General features: G+C 48.6%; 1 protein-coding gene across 1 annotated transcript; it reads left to right on the forward strand.

The window, feature by feature from the left end:
- The first annotated feature begins 2,834 nt into the window (after window positions 1-2,834).
- Window positions 2,835-16,532, forward strand: GPR157 (G protein-coupled receptor 157). Its single transcript, XM_063353802.1, has 5 exons — window positions 2,835-3,303; window positions 9,710-9,923; window positions 12,385-12,579; window positions 13,093-13,350; window positions 15,685-16,532. The coding sequence occupies exons 1-4, from the start codon at window positions 2,927-2,929 to the stop codon at window positions 13,306-13,308; spliced, it is 1,002 nt and encodes a 333-aa protein (XP_063209872.1). The 5' UTR covers window positions 2,835-2,926; the 3' UTR covers window positions 13,309-13,350; window positions 15,685-16,532.
- The last annotated feature ends 4,077 nt before the right edge of the window (window positions 16,533-20,609 follow it).

Here is a 20,609-nt window from a genome sequence, read left to right on the forward strand (position 1 = left end):
TTCTCTTCTCTCCAGTTCTTAAAAAAAAAAAAAAAAAATAAAAAAAAATAGTTTGTCAGGTCACAATAAATTGTAGAAACTGCCGACTATTTTACAAGACATAATGAAGCTGTCTTGTAGAGCCGCATCCATCACCCCAAAATAAAAGCAACGCTCCGAAGCCCAGGGTATTTGATGAAGTGATTTCTCTGGATGTTTGCGATAAGCGGGTGACTGTCTTGAGCTATAAAAGTGGGCAAAGGGAAACCAAAGAACAATGAGGAAGCCAAGAATGTGTAAGAGCCACAACTGGGAATGCAGCCTTGACAAAGTTTTGTCTCGTGGCTTTTTTGGGGTCAGAGGGTAGCTAAAGAAAGCCAGGAATAATTAGTTAAAAAATGCTATCAGTGTCAGATTGTGTTCCGGGGAAATGCAAGTTGCTGCAACTTCCTTTTCCTATACAGAACATGCAGAAAGCATCAGACTCCTAAATAAACTTACAAATGTAAAAGCCTGCTTGAATGAAGTTTAACTGAGTGGTAAAGGTCAAAAAGGTCCGTAGAAAGATCTTGTTTCCAAAGGAAGTAACTTTAACAGAGCAAATGCCAGATGCGTCAAGGTGACCAAGAGGCAGCACGCTGAGCCTGGATACAGCTGGAGACTTAGTAAAGAGAATTTTAAAAAGCTCTGTGGTTCACATCTAGCAAGGTCTTGAGAAGTGTGGGGTGACTTGTCCTCGGAGGTGCATGTCTGGAGCAGAAGTGGGGTGTTTGGATGGCACGGGAAGGCGATGGGAGGGATGGTTCATTTGTGGGGTGCTCTGTGTGCTGACCCACGCGGCCCCGTGTTGTACTGTGGGAAAACTGGCTTAAATCAATCTGATAAAGACCTCTAAAGACTTTATTCAGAACTGGCAATCCTCGGTAGCCAAGGCACAGCTGAACGTTAGTGAAAAGCTCTTTGTGAACTGGCCGAGTGGGTGTGAAGACTTACCCTGACCAACTGATGGATCCCCAAGGATTTCCAGGATTCATTAGAAAATTGGATTTGAACTTAAAGCCAAAACCAGATGAAGATCATCAAAAGCTTGAGGCAGTGGAACTGCCTGCAGGTTTTGAATACAGCTGTGCAGCGGAGTAGTGGAAGAAGAAAGTGCTGCAGTGGAAAAATGGGAAAACCTGCTCTGAAAACCATGAAGCAGTAGTGGCCCTCTTATACATCTGAGAACAGGGCTTTATTTGTAAAAAAAGTGCAATTGTTTGTTTTCTTGCAGTAAACTGGCAATAGTGCAAAAACAGAGTTCAATTAAATACTAGTTACCCTGAAAACCTTAGTTGTAAAATGGTATGTTCTAAAATACAAGACTCCTCAAAAGAAGTGGTTTAAAACATTGAGAAGAACGCCTTCTCAGTTTGGAAGATGGAAATGTAAAACTGAAAGGATACCATGGCCCAAAGTAAAATGCAAACACTGAATAATTTGTGGGTTTTTTAAAGATATTTGTCAGATGCAAGTTCTAGGGTGTGTTGGATGGCTTCAGGGTACTGAGAGAAGAGGAGTGGGGGGATAAGGTTTTACAGGTCAGAGTAAATCTTGTTAAAAACTGTGAGTTCAGCAGGGATTCTTCTAGGTAGCTAGGGTAGATTAAGCTGTTTGAGAGAACAAGGCACCTGAAACAATAACCATCTCCTTTGGAAACTGAGCACGTCACTCTCCCCATCAAAGGTGTAAGGTCTGAGTTGTCTGTGTGGAAGCTGGTGAAGTGTCAGGCAAGTTAGAAGCAAACAAGAAGGTGCTTTCAACTTGTAAGTTCTTTGAAGGGGGGGAGGCACTTTCTTACCAGGAGAAATGTAAAATCTGTTTAACGTGATAGTGAATGCTCTATTGTGTCTGCTTATCCTTTTCTGTTTCGCAGGTTGCAGGAGTCAGCGCTGGCGTTTTTCAAAGTAAAGAATGTGGAAGGTAAAGATAACATTGGTGCCACCTGGGGGGGGGGGTGAAGGAACCGGGGCAGGATTGCTGCCCGATAACCTCTGATCCTGGGTATCTGAACACATACGGTTCAAGCTGTGTCCCCACAAGTGTTCTGTGAAATACTGAGATACGTAGATAGATTGGGTTGTTCAGTCTGGAGGAGGCTTCGGGGAGACCTTAGAGCACCTTCCAGTCCCTAAAGGGGCTGCAGGAAAGCTGGGGAGGGACTCTGGAGCAGGGAGGGGAGCCATAGGACGAGGTGTGACAGTTTTAACCTGAAAGAGGGTAGATTTAGATGAGATACTAGGAAGAAATTCTTTGCTGTGAGGGCGGTGAGCCCCTGGCCCAGGTTGCCCAGAGAAGCTGTGGCTGCCCCATCCCTGGAGGGGTTCAAGGCCAGGTTGGACGGGGCTTGGAGCAACCTGGGCTGGTGGGAGGTGTCCCTGCCCAGGGCAGGGGGTGGCACTGGGTGGGCTTTAAGGTCCCTTCCAACCCCAACCATTCTGTGATCCTTTTATCAATACAGTTCTGCCTTGGGAAAGGGTGGGAGAGTTGTGAGCCCTCCTTAGAAGAAGGGTATCAAGGATGCTTTTAGGAGATGGTAGTGGAGAAAAAAAAAAAGGCACTTATTTCCGAATCAGTCCCTTCTGTCACGTTGCAGCAGGCGGTCTCGGCGGGTTGTTGTTGTTGTTTTCTGTTGGGGTTTTTTTGGTGTGTGTTTTTGGGTCGGGTAGGTTGGGTTTTTTTGCTGTAAATTAAAAAGGCTGTTGCCGGGGCGGCGGCAGGCCCTGCCCCAGCGCCCCCCGAGCGCGCTCCAGCCCGTCCGGCGGCCGGGACTCCCCGGGGGCGGCGGGGCCGGGCCGGGCTCACATGACGGCGGGGGCGGGCGGGGCCGCGGGGCCGGGCCGGGCCGCGGGGCCGCTCCCGCCGCTGCCGGGGCCCGGCGGTGCCGCGTCCCTCCGCCCGGTCCGGCATGCCCGAGCCGCTGCCCCCCACCCGGCTGTACGCCTCGGAGCGGGGGGTCGTGCTGGTGTCCTGCGTGCTCTCCTTCCTGGGCTCCAGCCTGCTGGTCTGCACCCACGCCCTCTGGCCGGAGCTGCGGACGCGTCCCCGCCAGCTCCTGCTCTACCTGTCGCTGGCAGACCTCCTCTCAGCCCTCTCTTACTTCTACGGGGTGCTGCAGGACTTCGACGGGACGTCATGGGACTGCGTGCTGCAGGGCGCCCTGTCCACCTTCTCCAACACCAGCTCCTTCTTCTGGACCATGGCCGTTGCCCTTTACCTCTATATCACCATTGTGAGGGGCTCGCCCACGGGCACGGGCTTGCTCTGCTGCTTCCACGTCGTGAGGTGGGTGCTGTCGGCCGTCCCGGTGAGGCCCCGAGGTGCGGACCCCAAAGCCACCCAGCCTGTGGCCAGGAGCCACCGCTGGCACACTCGGCTCCGCAGTGAAGCACCAGGATGGCTGCTGGAGTCACCTGCGCTTTTCTTTAGCGTAGTGTGCCCTTCTCAAGTGCCTTTTAAACAGGGATTTTGCTGTCTTTTAACTAACCAGCCTTGCTTGTTCACCCCCCCGCCCTCTTCCCTCCCAAGTGAAGAAATGGAGATGTGGAAAACTTAAAAATTATTTGTTTAAGGTCACCTAGGAGAATCTCCGGTAAGAGGTAACGATTCGGAAAATCCTGGCTTCTGCTTTCCCTCCGCAATCTGCTCTGATGTCCTAGAAATGAAACTTGTGTTTGAAATATCAGCGTGCTGTTGCCAAAACTCCCGTGCTTGGGATGTGTTTCCGCAGGTCCCCGTCTTCCCCGTGGCAGCCTGGTCTGTAGATCCTTCCCCTCTGCCCAGGCAGGTTGCTGTAAATGTGGGAGAATATAGCCTGCAAGTGAGGAGGCTGCTGGCAAAGCGCTCTGAAGGTTGTTTTGGCATGTTTGATTGAAAGCAAGACAAAACAGACCACAGTGCAGCTTTATGTCTCAGTTTCTGCTATTTAACAAGCTGATTTTCCACATCATGTTTAGTAAAAGCTTTCATTATGCAATTTGAGCTTGTGGAATCATGTGCTACCTCCACGCTGAGCAAAACAGTGATCCTTTAGTCCTCTGTGCCCTCTAGCTTTTGCAATAAATTATAAGAGGAATGATCTGTTGTTTTTTTTTTAAAAAAAAAGCCGTCAGGGCAAGTACTGAATTTTCTTTGTTTTCTCAGTCAAATGTTTGTCACCTTTTATTTTCAAACAAGCGTCATTTGGGAGGCGATGGAATTGGAGCTGTGTCCAGGTAAAGGTGGGCCGGAGGAAGGCGTTAAGGCGAAGTGTGAATCAGGGAGGAACTTCCAATTCCTGCCCTACCTGTTCCGATTACGGCTGGGCAGGAAGGTCTGCATGGGAGGCAGCCCGAGGTGACTGCGCGTCCGTCGGCGCACACCGGGCTGAGGGAGGTGACGGTGAAATAAGATGCGGCGGGACAGTGGAGTTCGTTGGGTTATTTCATTTCAAGTGAAGGGAATGTTGCATTTAAGAATTCCGGGGGGGACGGGGACGGAGTGCTGGTGAAGAGCCACATGTTGCTGAAAGAACAGGAAAAAAAGGAGCCTGACTTTGTTACGGGTGTGCTGTCTGCATCAGGCTACATCAAAGAGTTGATGCAAATCTGGCCTATTTGTAATTTTCCTGTCTGCTAATCACTTGTTGTGTGGCTTTTGTCTGTGCTTTACCTTCTCCGTCGGGTTTAACGCGTCTCAGCCTGCAGAAAGGAACAGGCAAATTCGCTGCAATAACGTTGGCCGTAATCTGTGCACTCTTTTAAAACTGTAAGAATCCTGACAGATGGCTCTAACCCTGCGATGGAGAGGAAGGGGGTGTTCAAACCGAACTTCCTCTGGCTGAATCCACTAGGTTGATTTTTCAGGTCTTCACAGGAAAAATAAAGTGCCATTTTCTGTTCTTGGTATTGATCAGCTCCACTTGCTCTGTTTAAAGGGCAATAGAGAGAGCTTTCATCGGCAACCTGTTACCAGGTTCTGCTTCACAGACGGCTCCCATTCTGCGCAGAGACGGTGTTTAAAGCGTCTTCCTGCTTTACGATCTGTATGAAAAGCCAGAGAAAACAAGTGAGGACCTGTTCCCTGCCCATCCCCTTGTGACACATCTTCTTTCTTTCCTTCCCTGCAATTTTATCATTACCCGAGAACTCCATCATGAAATCAAATTCTGGACATCATCCTTGGAGGTGGCTCCCTCTCGTGCTTTTCAGTGCTTCAAAGTCCCGCTGTCTGTCTGTCTGTCTGCGGTGCTCTTAGCCTAAAAATCTTTCAATACCCTGCAGATAGGAGCTTCTGCAACCGGTACCAAAAGGTACTAGCACATGCATTAATTGCAGAAGGTAGGTGATGGAGACCTGTCCAGGGCAAAGGGAAAGGTGACAAAGGGCGGATGATGTTTTAAGGACTTAAAGATAAGTTTCCAGTATTTTTGTCTAGGCAAGAAGCAGGGATTTTTGGATTAGGGATTTCCCCCCCCCCCCCTTGCTTGATAGGTTGGTGTTGCAGCATCCAGTGTGTGAAGAGTCATTCTGAGACGCTTGTGGAAGGGACTCCAGGCAGGATGGAGCTCGGTCGCACGTTTCCTATTCTTCACAAGCAGTTACTCATAAGGGGCAAGTGTTGGTGAAGACGAACACTCTTGATATTGAGTATGACCAGAGCGTGTTTGTTCTTTAGCTGAGTAAATATATGTTGGAAGTCAGTCCTTGAAATGGTCTTTTTAGGGAAATTAGGATGTCACACTGGATGAAACCTGTCAAACAAGTTTGTTCCTTGCATGTTGTTCCTTACAGTCATGTGGGAACACATCCACCTATTCCACTGCTAGACGAGAGAACCGCAGGCTCTGCTTTGGTTTTAAACTTGTGTTGAGCTCAGCTGAGCTTTGAAAACAAGCTTGCAGTTAGCTTTCAAAATATTTATGTAGTTGTAAGGTGTCCGTCCTGGCGTCTGGAGTGTAGAGGTCCTGGCTGCCTCACTTGTTCTGGATTTCTAAATACCAAGCATCATTTAGCTGGGTAATGTCACCTCTGCTGTGAGAGTAGCTGATCCAAACTCGGGGTGAGGAATGGACCAGAACCCACCTTGGGATTGTTTCTTGCTTTGCTTTTGGTAGCAATTGCTGTCAGCTTCTGAAGTGTTTGCATTTCATGATGAGGCTATGCAGATGGTTATAAGCATATACATGCTTGCTTTTATATACACGTAAAGAGGTAAAATACATGTGTGTGCTTATATAGAAAAGTGAAATACATGTCTATTCTTACATATGTTTATAACCGCGTGTATATATGCATGCATGTCCATGGAGTACATGGGGGCCCTTCCATGCACTACTGTACATCCGAGCCCTCCATGGCGCCTCACGCGTGATTGTGGCAGTACTAAATTTCAGGACTGGCCTTAAGTTCCCTCAGCGCTGCCTGTAAGGTGCAGGGATCTCTTGAAACTTGCTGTGGCTTTGTCATTTAGTCTATAAACGCTTGTCAGTTGGGCCAGCCAAAGCACGAGCTCCTTGACTGCGGGTGCCTTAGCTTTTACATTCTGGAGTGCTTCGCTGGTGCTTTGGGACTGCAACCCGTCTGACGCTTGACGGGGAGGGAAAGCAAAGATTTAAATTGGAGCAGATTTGGTCTGGAGTTCTGCTCGCAATGTACGCTCAAAGCTCTTTCCTCAAATTGACTGGGTATCCAGAAGACTGACTCTTATTATTTCTTTGTTTTCCCCTCTCTTTGTAGAGTAAAAATTCCTGTCCCCAGAAGGGATCGCCCGCAGGTTTGCTGGCAGGGTGGCTTGTTGTCTAACCTGTGCAGGCAGGTGACTGCGAATCTTCCCTGCCTGCGAGAGCCTCTGGGGGTGAGGAAAAAACAAAGCAGCTGTGCGGCATAAATCAGTGTGGTATTAACCCGTCTGACCCAGGCACGCCGAGGACAAGAAAACCAAAACAACTTGTAGGCTGCTGTAGTTTAGGGGTCCTTGTTCTCACCTTGTGTAAGCGCAGCGTTGGTGTTAATGTGGAAAGATGTGCTGGGCTGTATGCGCTGTTACGAATAGGTTGCTGGGGGCTGTATTAGGGACATAAGCGCTGATGTATCTCCCTTAGGGATGGCATTGCAAGCCTTCGTACAGAGGTGCAAGCAGTAGCTTCTTTCCCTTCTCTCCCACACTGATTGTGTTTAGATCCGAGTGTGCTTTTGAGAGGCCCAACCTACATAATTGCATTGTCTTTACGGCTCAAGAGTAAAATTTCTGCCTCTTTCTGTTATCTTGGATCCTTTTTATTCCAGTCTTTACATGTGCCCTGGGTGTTAGAATGGTCTGATTCTTCCGTTGCTCCATTCTTCTAAATGGGTATAAAGCATTGATATTTTGCAGTCCTGGGGAACCTGTCCTTTAGGCGTTCTTAAGAATAATCAAATCACAACTCTCAGTTCTCCTTTCCAGTTTTCTAAAATGGAGCTGAAGAAGTTCAGTGAAATGCCTGACTAATTGCTAAATTTTCTAACTTCACTTTGGGTTTGTAATCCTTTGTCCTTGGTGTTAGTTGTAGTAGCCGTCTGATCCCAATACGCTATTTAAGTGAAAATGAACTGCCTGATGTGTGGCAGTTTTCTTCCATGTTCTTTCTTGTACCAGTTAAATACTTGAAGATTTTAAGTCCCTTGTCTAGTGGTCTCTTCTTTCCTACCGTGGCCTCTCTCACTGTGTCTGTATGCTCTTCTCTCTTATATCCCTGCCTGGTAATTTGACCTGGTTTCATCTTCTCGTATAATTCTCTTTCAGTTTCAGGTCACTGTGGAGATCATTATTTAGGCAAATTAGTTTCTTAATACACTTCCTTTTTCTTGCTGCTGGACTCATTTGTGCTTGTGTGCCTTGTTATGATTTCTTTAAGGAGGTGCCAGTTCTCTTGAATTCTTTACCTTAGTGGTCGCTTCTTCCAAGCGTACTGAAATTTGAATGTCTCTGCATCTCTAATCCTTGTTTTCAGGTAAATCACCATTTTGACCAAAATGAGTCTTGAGCGGTGTAGAAATTTTCATGGTGGTGGCGATGTTTGGAATGTTTTTTAGAAAGCCTGCGCTGATAATAGCATGGGGAGGGCAGCACTCTCCTTAAATAACAGCAGTGCCTCGACGAGCACTGGCTGTTCTGAACTGAACGCTGAAACAAAATGTCCTAAACGTGCTATGAGGTTGACTCTGGTTTGTTTTACAGCATAATATTTATACTTGTTTTGTGAGTAGGTGAACCCAGACGTTGTTTAAGAGTAGGAAATAGGCTATTTTTGAGATCTAATATCATGGGATTATCTCCGATTTTTTTATTTTTTTTTTTTTTTTTCAGTCGGGCTGTGGAATTTCAGATAATCTGGTGGAGGCAACTGCCGGTTGCCTGCGTGGTGTGATGCATGTGAAACTGGTTTTAGGAGGAAGATCTTTTTCATGTTCTCTGCAGCTGCTCCAGGCTGTTGGTGAAGGAGGAGGGTGAGGCAGGAAGGTAATGAGAGCAGTGCAGTAATGGCTTTGTTTTCTTTGCATCTGGAGAGGCCAGGAGGGCTGCGCTGAAAGCTCGAGCTGAGCATTCCCTGAAGCATTCGTGTCATGTATTGAGGAGTTGTGTCACGTATTGAGGAATTGTCCTTGTCCTCCACAGAACCCTTCTCTGAGCATGACTATGGGGCAGGCAGGTGATGCATTCAGCTGAGTGCAGGGCAGTGTTCCAGTTGTGGGTAATTGGTGGGTTGCACATCCCAGGCTGCGAAGCCCTGGCTATTAGCAGCACCCAGAAAGGGCTGAGTGTCTTCACATTTGGGCTCATGGAATTTTGCAGTTCTTGCTCATGGGTGTTTTTTTTGTGGGCAGCCCGAGCTGCTGAATGACTTAATTCATGTGTGTCACCACAGTTATTTTTCTTCTAAATGCTTCCCTGTATTTGCCTCTGCTGTCAAGAGAGAAGCCGAAGTCAGAACACAGCTCCCAGTTAGGAGAATATTGCTCCTCTTCGCTTTCTTAGCTTTTTGCTGTTGCTGACAGCGCTTTTACTTGGCGAGAAACTTGCCCTTTGTCCTTCAGAAATTATCCTTTTGCTCCCAAAATATTGACTACATCTCCACTTAAAAACAAACCAACAAAAAAACCCCCTACTGATGGAATAAAACTGTGGATCTCTTTGTGTGCTGGTCCTTTGTGCCAGGTGTCACTCAGGAATCAGAACATGGCGTCGGTCGCTTGTTCTGACAGCCGTGCGTCAGCCGGCGTGCTCGTCAATGGCTGGGTCCTACAGGATGGTCACCTTGTACAATGCTCTGGCCTCGTCAAATCCTCCACCTCGCCTGTATCCAGGGGGGAAGGGGAGTAGGTGGGATGTCTCCTGTTCACCTCGCTGGATGCTCACCGCTTGCCGTGCGGGCCCGCTTCCAGCTCAGAGTGCGGCACATCGTTATGCGTCTGTCCTTCGGGACTGGGGATCCAAGTTCCTCGAGTAGGTCCCCGGGAAGCGGATTTGTAGTCCACGTTTGTGTGCTGTCAAATACCTCTTTGTCTGTCACTCCCCTTCGGCCTGACGCAGGAGTGTTGATGTTCTGGAACGGGTATTGCCGTCCTGTCTGATGAAGAATCCCTTGGTCCGTTACCCATTTTTCCCTGGAGTGTGGAGGGACTAAACTGAGTATGTTCTTGGCTTAACCTTGCTCTTCATCTTCTTTCCTCAGCTGGGGAGTCCCCCTTGGCATTACGGTGGCTGCTGTTGCTCTGAAGAAGATTGGCTATGATGCCTCCAATGTTTCTGTGGGCTGGTGTTGGGTCAACTTGGACGCAGAGGACCGGGTCTTGTGGATGTTGCTAACAGGGAAAGTTTGGGAGATACTGGCCTACGTGACTTTGCCGGTGCTCTACATTCTCATCAAGAAGCACATTAATAGAGCGGTGAGTATTTTGCTGCTTTCAGCTTAGGTTACAGAGTTGCTGTGTGGTTCTGTCCTCCCCTGCTCCGAAGATTTGGCTGCGTATTTAGCAGGTACCCAGGCAGGAGGCGCTTCACGTACTGCTGAAATGCATCCAGCGCTGGAGGAGCAGCACACCCGATGGAGCAGCTGCAGCAGCATTACACAATGACTTAGCACTAGAAGGATGTAAAAGCGTTTTGGAAACTTAAGGGGTTATGGGATGTACGTGAGAGAAACATAAATCCTACAGTAAGAATTGAAACAGGATGTGAAGGATGAAATTCAGCTTTAGTCAGTCTTCCATGGTTCCACTTGTGCCAAGCCTGAGATTGGCATCCCGACTTACCTAACCTCAGGCATTTTAGGATCTCTAATGATAGTTTGCATTTATGAATACCTGTTTGGTACTAGCAGCATAAAGCCCCCTTTGGGAGTCTGGGCACTATAGCATTAGCACCATAGGCATCAGCAATACGCTCCGTCCTAGGAGGGTTTCAGAATTCAGAAGCCTATTTGCTGCTGTTCCTTGTGAACACAGAGAATCCAGGGGGCATCTAGGACAACATCTGCGTAATAAAACATCTGCATAATAAAGACATCTAGATTGAGCGTGGCAGGAGGAACGACATCCAGAGATTCCTTTTTTTTCCTCTAAGTTGTAGTAGGGGAAAAAACCCCAAACATCTGGACAGATGTCCTGGAAAATGCTGCCACTGCAAACCTGCGTGCTGTGGTTGTTAGGGATAAACACGGATCTGGTTAGGGCAGGATCCCACGGACGTGTTGGAAGAAGGTAGCCTTAAGCAGTCCTAAGGGCCCGGGGAAAGGGGTGTTGGGAAGGGCTTGCTGGTGCTGGTCACCATCACCTGACATAAATCAGACAGGACACTGTGTCCCAGCCGCTGTCAAAGATAGCAGCGTGACTGCCGGGGAAACCTGAGCCCCCACCAGACCAGGCTGTCGCCCTCCTGCCCTGCCAGGGACTCTCGGGCACTCTGCTCTCCTGGCCCCGCTCCCAGCCCTGACGCCCGCAGGAGCAGTGCTGCGGGCAGGCGGTGGTCACCGTTCTCGTAACGGAGGGTCTGAGGGCTGGAGCAGCAGCACACAGGGCCTCCTGGACTGGAGGGTCTCTCTTGTCATCACTAGGGATTTTGCCAAGCCTGGTACCTGCTTACTGAGGCTCTTTGCTGGCGGGAGGTCTCCCCCTTCCATGGAGGAGCAAGAGGCAGCCAGGGCTGGGTTTGGGACGAAGCGGGTTTTGCAGCAGAGGCTTCTGCGCAGTCTGAGAAATTCTGGAAGTAGCTGTTGTGGGGGGCCAGGCGCAGGGTGTGCGCGAGGGGCTTCCCAAAGGGAACAGACTGCATGGGAGCGGGTGGGAAGCTGCGCTGAAAGCCCTCAGCAGGGTTCAACTGGGGGCACCGTGTGGTGTTGTCACACGGCTCTGTTCTGGAACAGGCAAAGTGTTGGGACTGGGGGTACTGGAGTGAAGGAGAATACTATGAATCAGTTGTCTATTCTCTGTAGCCCTAATGGTAGGAGGAATCATTTTCTGCAGGTCAGCTATCCTGAGATTTTAATCTCTTCACCCACGTTAACACCCTGGTATTCAGCATCGTGTGTCCCAGACACTGCTCTGGGTGCTGTGGTGACCTGCTCTCCCCCATCCAGGAATCTGAGTGCATCCAGTAGCTTCCACAATAGGAAGGTCTCATGGGCCTTACACCTCTGCCCACCCTGACCCAGGACACAGATCCCAGGTTTTCGTTCTACGTGTGCTGGTATAGAGAGGCTGGCTGGCTTGCCCAAATCCATGGAAGCCCATTGCTGACAGTATATGGATGGAAATCAGGCAGCAGGTTCTACACAAACATACTGAAGGGCTGGCTCACCTGGGCATAAATTCCTTGTGGAACTTGTTGGCTGTGGCGATGGTGAAGGCCAAAAGTTTGAATAGTTTGAGAAAGATGAGCTGGACTTCTCCCACATACACGTACATGTGTATGTATATATATATATATAAAAAATATATATTTTTATATATATATATCTGTCAAGAGACATTTCCAAGGCCAAACCGTGGATTTACAAGGCAGTAAAGCCAGCAGCAATGGGGCCAGGTCACCAGACCAGCAAAACTATTTCTTTTTGCTTTTTTACATTGTTATGACCTGGTTTCTTGGCAACTGCGTAGTGATGTTTGTTAATATAAAGCTTTAGTGGGACTCTGATAAGGGTCGGATTTCGTTTATTTGCCACTCCTTGGCTTCAGTAGGAATGTTTTGCATTACCAAGGGCAGAATGTGGCTGAAGACAGTGTTCCTGCTGACTTCCCACAAGATGGAAAAACTTAGTTTGCTTTGGAAAGAATCCCTGGAGCTAAATGTCCGACTTGTATATCTTTTTGTTCATGTTTTTTGTCTCCCTCCCACCCTCCCCGGAAGCATGCCGCGCTCTCAGAGTATCGCCCCATCCTCTCAAGAGCACCTGCATTTCCACCCCGGACCTCCATAGCAGATAAGAAGTTGATTCTCATCCCTGTCATCTTTATCGTCCTCCGCATCTGGAGCACTGTGCGATTCATTCTGACCCTCTGTAACTCCCCTGCAGTGCAGAATTCGCTCCTGGTTGTCCTGCATGTAAGTATTTGCCAGGAAATGCATTAGAAGGAGGATCTGGGAGGGAGATAAGGATTAATTGCTCTTAATGCCGCTTTTTCATGGCAGGATGCGGCGCGTACTGGTAAGAAACGCGCGTTGCAAGGGCATCTGCTCCCTGCTGGCAAGCGCTGTCTGGGATGCAATGGCCATTTCACAGCATCTAGTGGCTACAGAGAGTCACTGCAGTGGGCGTGTTGGGCGATGCCGGCTGCTTGCGGGAAAGGCAGGCTCGGAGGAGGGATGTTGGGTGTCTGTCCTTCCGCAGGGCTCAGCCCGCTCCTCCCCTAGACCAGGCTGCAGAAGCAGCAGCCCACAGCGGCCGTCTGGTCTGCTTTTGGGTGCAAGGTTGGTTTTTCTGAATCTGTTTTTCTCGTCTAAGTGGGATTTGCTGTCAGTTGGGCAGTACTGTAGCTGATCTGACGCGATGTTTGCTCTTTTCCGGGGGATGGTCTGTAGGAATGACACCGGTTAATTCCTTTCTTGCCCTTGCAGGGAATCGGTAACACGTTCCAAGGAGGTGCCAACTGTATTATGTTTGTCCTCTGTACGCGGGTGGTCCGGACTCGGCTATTTTCCTCCATTTGCTGTTGCCACCACGATGAGTTGGACTGGCCTTTGCGAAGATCGGACAGCCACTGGCAGCGCCCAGAACCCCCCAGGGACGTGCCAGGCCCTGAGGGGACGAAACCCGTGCTTTCCAGCACCTGAGCCTGGGCTGCCTACACCTCGGCGCTGATTTCTTCTTTCTTGGTAAAGATCGAGCGTGTCTTTCCTCCTGCCCTGTCTCTGCTCAGCTTCGTGAGGTGAGGGGTGGGGGACAGCAGTCGACAGAGGCCGGTTTCTGCTGCCGCTGTGGGGGTTCCCTGTCTGACTCCAGAGCAGCTCCCCGTCGTGCTCCTTTGGGGTGAAACCATTTACAGAACTGATCCGCTGCCCTTCCCTGTGAGCTGGGGTAGCGTCTGTTACTCCAGCCTGTAAAATGAGGAAACAGACTGCAGTGCTGTCTGGCCCACGGGGGCAGGGCACCAGTGAAAACTGAAGAAGAGGAATTAGTGGCTCCTTCTGATGTAAAACACCACGCACATATACATTTCTTCAGTGCTGCACAGTTCAGATGTATTTACTGCCTCAAGTATTCCTCGTAATGCAATGCAATCCCTGCTGCTGATTGTTATAAGGAAGCGGAGGGTGATTCATCCAAGCTTACATAGGAAATCTGCAGGAGCAAAAACTTGACAGAAGCTCTTCATCATTTCAGGTCCAAGACTGGCCACTGATGCCCTTGCAGGGGTCCGGTTGTGTGAGCATCTAGTTCTCAAAGCATCTTGTTTCCTTGGGCTTGACCCCATGAGTGGTTGCAGAGCGTGCAGGGGTGTCAAGACTTAATGCATTTAAGAGCGGTTGGGGTGCTGTGTGGGTTTCCGCCGGTGAGGCGGATATTGATGGCACTCTCGTCAGTAACAGAGTGCAGCTGAAGGAGGTAAAAACCTGCAGGTCTGAAAGGCAGGGAACCTACCTGGCTCACGGGCAGAGCAGGGGCCGAGCATCCTGGAAAGCAAGCTGGGTATTGGTTATGGTCGGTCTCTGAGTAGACTGCTCGTGTACATCTGTTTCTAGTCCTCCCAGACCACAAAGCCCCCAAAACAAAGAATTTTTTAAAATACATTGGCAATTCGTTTTAGCTTGTATAACAAGTTCCTGCAAAAAGAAGAGGAGCCTCGTGAATTGCCTGGGGAGAGAGGGCAGCTGTTGGGCTCCCGCTGCTCCAGGCACCCAGCTGTTCCACAGCTGCTCTTATTAGTTTAATTTTAGTCATGTTATCAGCATGCAGAGCAGTTAAATGATACAGTGATCTCATGGGACCATAGGCAGAGGCAAGTCCTGCTATTTCCTGAATTGAAGACTTGGCATTAACTTTATTGTGATACTAATATACCTAAGCCCCCTTGTGCGCAGGCTGTGTAGGCATGGGAAGGTGGTGTCCTCAAGAGCCCATTGACACGTTTCATGGGGCTGTAGAGGGGTTCAGCTCTTCAGCATCACTAGAGTCTTTGAAGAGTAGATGCAAACATCTTATCTCTGGCATAGATGACTTCAAGAGATTTTTGGCTCCTTTCAAAAGGCTTTTGGAAACTTCTAAAAGCTAAGTAGCAACCGTGGTACCTCAACCTCGTGTTAATCCAGTATGGCTTGGAAAGAGGAGCTACGTTAAAAACTTCTTGCAGAAGGGCAGGGTACTAAATCTTAAGTGTTGAGACTTAGAATCGTGCTGTCTGGTTGTTTGGGTTTTTTTTGAGCCATCCCTGAAGAGAAGAAGTGAAATTGTCACCGGCTTGGCTTAAGGGAAAACAAAACAGAACACCACAAACACAAAAAACCAACCACCCCCTCCAAAAAAACCTAACCCAAACAGACTCCTCATTCTCAGTTTGCCCTTTTCCATTACAGAGCTCTGAGAAATGTTGTTGGAGGAATGTGCAGCTCAAGAGAATTACATTTCCAGCTCCCAGGGGTTCAGGGAAGCACGCTGGTTTGTAGAGGCCAGCTGTTGGCAACAGCACTTGTGCTGATACAAGCGGAAAGTCTCTGTCCATCTTCATGTCGGCAAGGACAGAGAAGGAAAAACAGCCAGCAGAGGACTTCATAGAAGCGTCTGTGGCTCCTAACACTGAAGCTGACTGCAGCCCAAATATAAACGATGATGGGATAATCGGGGAGGTGGTGTGCAGAAATGCATGGCTGCTCCTGGCAGGTCCCCCTCGGCCCCTGGCGTGACGTGCGAGTGCAGGGCGGTGCTGGGGGCAGTTGTCCCTCCAGCCCCCGTTGTCTGTGGAGATGACTCTGAACTCTTTCCTGTCAGCCACGGACCGGGGGATTTTAACTCTGTTGTTTCTGAAGGTGGCTGAGGTTGGGGTATCTGGCTGCGCTTTAGGAATGGGTCCCTCATGGCTGTTTTCAGCTGCTGATGTCCCTGCAGCTTGGGCTGCAGCAAGCCTGTTGTCATGGCTCAGGGCAAACCAGGGCGCGCTGGCTGCGGGAAGGGTGAGGCAGTCCTGGATTTTAACTGTGCTTCATTTTGAGCAGGTGCAGGATCATCCCGGAGTCCCACAGAGGGAGCTAGAGCCTGGGGAAAAGCACCGCTGGAGCAGCCGAGCAAAGGGAAGAGGCCCCGGCGTTCCTCCTTGGCATTTGGCCTTGAACTTTGCTCAGGACCCTCTGGAAGATACTGTTTGGCTGCACTCCAACTGCCTGGTTTTCTTCCCTCCTTCCCCTCTCCACTATAAATCTGAAAAATTGTTTGGGGTTTCTGTCTGACAAGGCAAATGTGTTGTGAGTTCTGGGGTGAACAAATACTGTGGCGATAGGAAACCTTTAGTAGCTGCTGAGTAGGACTACTATCCTGGGCATGGATTCTGGTCCTAGTGCATGAGGTCTTCCAGGGAGCTCCGGTCTGGCTCCTGTTCTTCACTTGAATGTGGATGGTGGTGTGCAAACGTGCTTGTTTGGTGGTGGTGACGGGTAGTTCCTCCTGATGGTTTATTCCTCCTCCATGGTGGTTAGGGGTTGTCATCATCAGGGTTTGTGGTGGCAGCGTGCTCATTGCCTCCTGGGGAAATATGAACTCTGCAGACCCCCTTGGTGCTCAGGGATCTCAGGATGTACCACCCCAGCCTCCAGCAAGGACTGCCCTCGCCAGCAGCAAGACGGTGCCTGGCGTGTGCTCTGAAGTCCAGACGTCCTCTGCTGAAGCACAGGCTGCAGTCTGCTCTTGCTTTGGGAGCGTTATATCGGAGCTGGGGAGGGAATGGTTTTTGTTCGCTATTTGGAGATAGTGTTTTACCTTATTTACAGCTCCTCGCTTGTTGTTTTGGTTTTTTTTTTAAAAACATTTTCTCCAACTTTTACAAAATAAAGTTTTGTTTCTTTACCAAGATGTTGTTCAAGCATGTTGTGGTGGGTCTCAGCCTCTTGTAGAATTTGGATGAGAAACTGTTGCAAGATCTTCCTTCAGGTTTCTTTTGTGTCTACCATAAAGACTAAGACATGTACAGGAAGACAAATCTCTTCTACCTATTTGTAGATATGTTCCTCTTATCTTTTTTTTTTTTCTGTGTATGGAAATGTAAACCTTTTATCAGTTTGAGCAACCTGTTGACCGGTATGTGTTATAGGTCATTCTTACTGACCTCTTACTAGGACCTGTGGAAAGACCTCTGAGGAGTGCGTGTGGGACTCGTGTTAACCTTATGGGCTGTGGCTCTTGGCTGTGTGAGATTACAAATACTACATAATGGTGAGATTACAAATACTACATAATGGTGAGATTACAAATACTACCTAATGGTGAGATTACAGTTGCACCCTCTCCAGATGAGGCTGTAAAGTAGGTGGGACTAACACTGGAGAGAGCTGGTGCCAACCCAGGACTTGCCCAAGTAGAGAAAATTCAAGTCATTATGGGGGAAAAACAAATGAGGCGTGGGCAGGCTGGCGGTTGAGTATTGCTTTGTAAGTTGCCACGTGATTCCAACCTGTGAATGAGCTTTTCTCAGGATAGATTCAAACTTTGGCCATCTCTTGGCTGGAAGCAGCCAAGACCCCATTCCCCTGGTGCAGGAAGCGGTGCTGGACCGGGGCTATGTTCACAACCCATGGAGTGACAGTGTCTGTTACTAGGGTTGCCCGATGCTTCCCAGATGGGATATCTGCTTTATCCTGCTTCATAACTGAGTTCAAATTTAACTGATTGACCTGGGCAGGTGAGGAAAGGAGTCCAGATGCTGGAGACAGCAAGCAGAGGGAGGATTGTTTGTTCTGCAGGGTTAGACGCGAGCGAAGGCTCTTTGCAGTGTTTTGGCTGCCTTGTTGGGAGGACTTGCACTGTGTCCTTTGTGTCAGTGCTCTGCCTCCTGACTGCACGACAAGCCTTTGAAAAAATGTTCGCTTTATACACCTATACATACGAGCAGTACTGTTAGACTACTTACTGCTACTGTTGATACTGATCTGGTCATTGGAAAATCCTATTTACTCTTTTTTTTTTTTTTTCTTACCCTTTTTGTCTTCTTCCCAAGACTTGAGTCCAACTGCAAGATGATCCCTGGCTCTAGGAGTGAACCAGGGTTCTGTAGTACAGAAAGATTTGGGCAGTGTCGGTTTTACTTTAAAACCTAGAAGTTGTGTGTTTAACAAACTGCATATTTGCAAGAAAAGGGTAAAGCCTGTTGCTAAAGCAGGGGAGCATCTTAGAAGAGTAATTTCTAGTTATGCCACTACTATCTTCTCATCATGAAGAACGGTTACAGAGGTGACACCAGAGTACTCTAACACTGCCAAACCTAATGTTTAGAAGATTTAACGGTTGCATAAAACAAGTCGTTCCTGCTGCTCAGGAGCAGTGGGAATGTCTGTTGTGCTGCACTGAATTCGGTGTATCTTGTAGTCTGTGCAAGCCTATATGGAACTGCAGCAATAAAGGCAGAGGGGCACGAACTGGCACAAGGCAGCGTCTTGGCTGGCACAGTCAGTATTTCTGTCCTGGAGAGAAAAATGGGCTCACTAAAGTCCAAAAGGGCAGTTGTAGGTATTTTGATAGTTGGGTGCTTCTGCAGCTGGGTGCTTGTGCTGAACAAAGTACGGATGGAGATTTAACATCCAAGCATTCCAACGCTTTCTGAAGCATCTTCGGGTCACGCAGCCCTGCCAAGAGAGAAAGGACCACACAGTTCCCAGGCCAACTTAACAGATCGTGGTACGGTAAGGTTACAGATCTCTCTGCCTCTCTGGTTTTATCTTGGGGATGCAGCTGTGTGGCTGAGGCTCTTCCGAGATGGTCTTTGAGGGCAGCAATGGAAAAGGAAGAAGGTTGGCAGGATGCTACCTAGCGTCGCCTTCGTGCAGCAAGAACAGGGTCTCGCTTACCTCTTAGTTCCAGAGGCTCGTGTCTGCTGTCGTTTCCCTGCCGAGTGTGCTTATTTATCCAGCAACCCCCTTTCCCGTTGCTAGGGATGAGACTGCTGTATCTGCCTCTTGCTGAATTGGCTGGAAGCGATTTACACAGCTGATAAGGCAGTATCTGTGCATGACTTATTTGCAGGCAAATAATTTGTTACTTAAATTATTGTTCCACCTTGAGGCCCCAGTGCACGTGATACTGAATTAGCCTTGACTGAACATGCAGTTCCTTCTCAAAATGCAGGTGAAAAGGCTGCTAACATCACACTCATGCCATATACTGTGGGATGTCTCCTAAGAAATCTTACTGCAAGCACTGCAATCAGCACACTGCGGCGTGGCTGACTGCCAGCTCCTCGGCTCACCATCACTTCTGTATAGCTCACAGTTGATGTTCTCCAGCAGACTCATTCTCCTGGAAACTAAGCCCTCCCCTCTTAGCTATTTTTGCCAAAGCTGCCAGGATTTCATAGGATCCAACTTTGAGCACAGACAATTGGGCTGAGTGTAAACAGTTCCCTGTATACATGCATGGGAGCTCTTACCGTGTGGTGGATAAGGCCGGAGGAGAAAAGATACAGAGATGAGTTAATGTCTTCAGGCAAACGCAGTCTGGGGTGAAGAGCAGGTGTAAGAAGCTTAGTATGTGCTGTAGCTGAAATTGAAAATGTGCTTGTAAAATGCCTGTAAAATCATCTCTCTTTACTTGTTACTGGCTCTGTTCTTTGCCCAAGTCCAACAGGTTCTCAACTGTGGAAAAAAACTATAGCCCTGCAATTGCTTTGAAAGTCCAAGAAGTTCATTCACCATCCTGTCTCCCTTCATCAGTCTCCTCCAAGATCATCCCAGTGCCAGTTACTACTTTATGGATGTTGTTACTGTGGATTCTTGTGTGTTTGGCAAATATTCAAAGTGTTCTGCTGCCATAAGCAAATATTTACTCTGGTGAAGGGTTTTGGAGGACAAACATACATGCCCTGATTGATTTCTGTATGTATCAAGATTATTTCTTCAAATTCAGGGAAGGGGTTTAAAGACCAGGACAGAAAATGCTCCTTTCTTATAAGAGTTATCCACAAGAGTGATACTGTCTTTAAAGAACAGGAATTTCATGAAAGAAGCTTGTCCTCCTTGCAATTTCCCCACTGCTGGGGCAGAATGGCTCACTTCCCATTTTCCCTCTTCTGGCCAAAGATCTGTGAAAGTGAGAACTAAGCCAGTTGCGGAGCGAGCATGTATGCCCTGTCCCGTTTGTTTTGGGGTGCTTTGAGCAATGGTTGAAGGCAGCGTGGGAAAAGCTGAGCGAGCTCGGAGTGTCTCGGTTGGCGCCAGCCGGCTACGTTCTCAACGGGAATGCAGAGGAACGTGGAGAAACATGAGTTACGGGCAAAGTGGATATTCTGGTTTGCACCTCTCTTCAGTTGAGACACCACATGGTGGGACTATGACGCAGGAGTGTTCCTGAGGTGCGATCCTCTGTCACGATATCGGAGCAAACAGCATCCTTGAGGTTGTTAGCTTAGAACAAATGAAATAAAAGACAAACGACAAGAAGTCTAGGGACTGCATTCCACTGCCCTGACAGCAACGGGGCTCTGTTCCCCTTCCTATTTTTAGAGCCAAATGCTTCCACATGGGGCAAGGGAGGCTGCAACCATGCAAGGAATGCATGCAAAACACGTGAACAACTCCTGTCGCCCAAGAGGGTGCGTGTTTGGTTTTTTTTTTTTAGTTGGCTGTTAAAGGCAGGTGCACCAGTAACAATAAGGTTTGGTTCCAGTTTCTCTGGTTGCTGGAGGTATCTGTGAACTTTGCATTTCTCTGTGATAAACTCTACAAATTGTAGTTGACTATTAACTAAGTCCTGTACTGTTCAAAGCAGTCTCGTAGTGTAGGAGGTTAATAATAAGCCTGAAACCACATGGTGTACCTTGTGTGTTGAGGGGAAAGCAACATGCTTTAGTGGAAAGAGTGTTCTGCGCACCGTCAAACCCACGGATCTGAGAGGATGAAGCTGCTCTCTGAGCAGATTGGTCCGTGCGAGGTGGGACAAT

The sequence above is a fragment of the Chroicocephalus ridibundus genome, chromosome 16, assembly GCF_963924245.1.
Source record: "Chroicocephalus ridibundus chromosome 16, bChrRid1.1, whole genome shotgun sequence".
Lineage (NCBI taxonomy): Eukaryota > Metazoa > Chordata > Aves > Charadriiformes > Laridae > Chroicocephalus > Chroicocephalus ridibundus.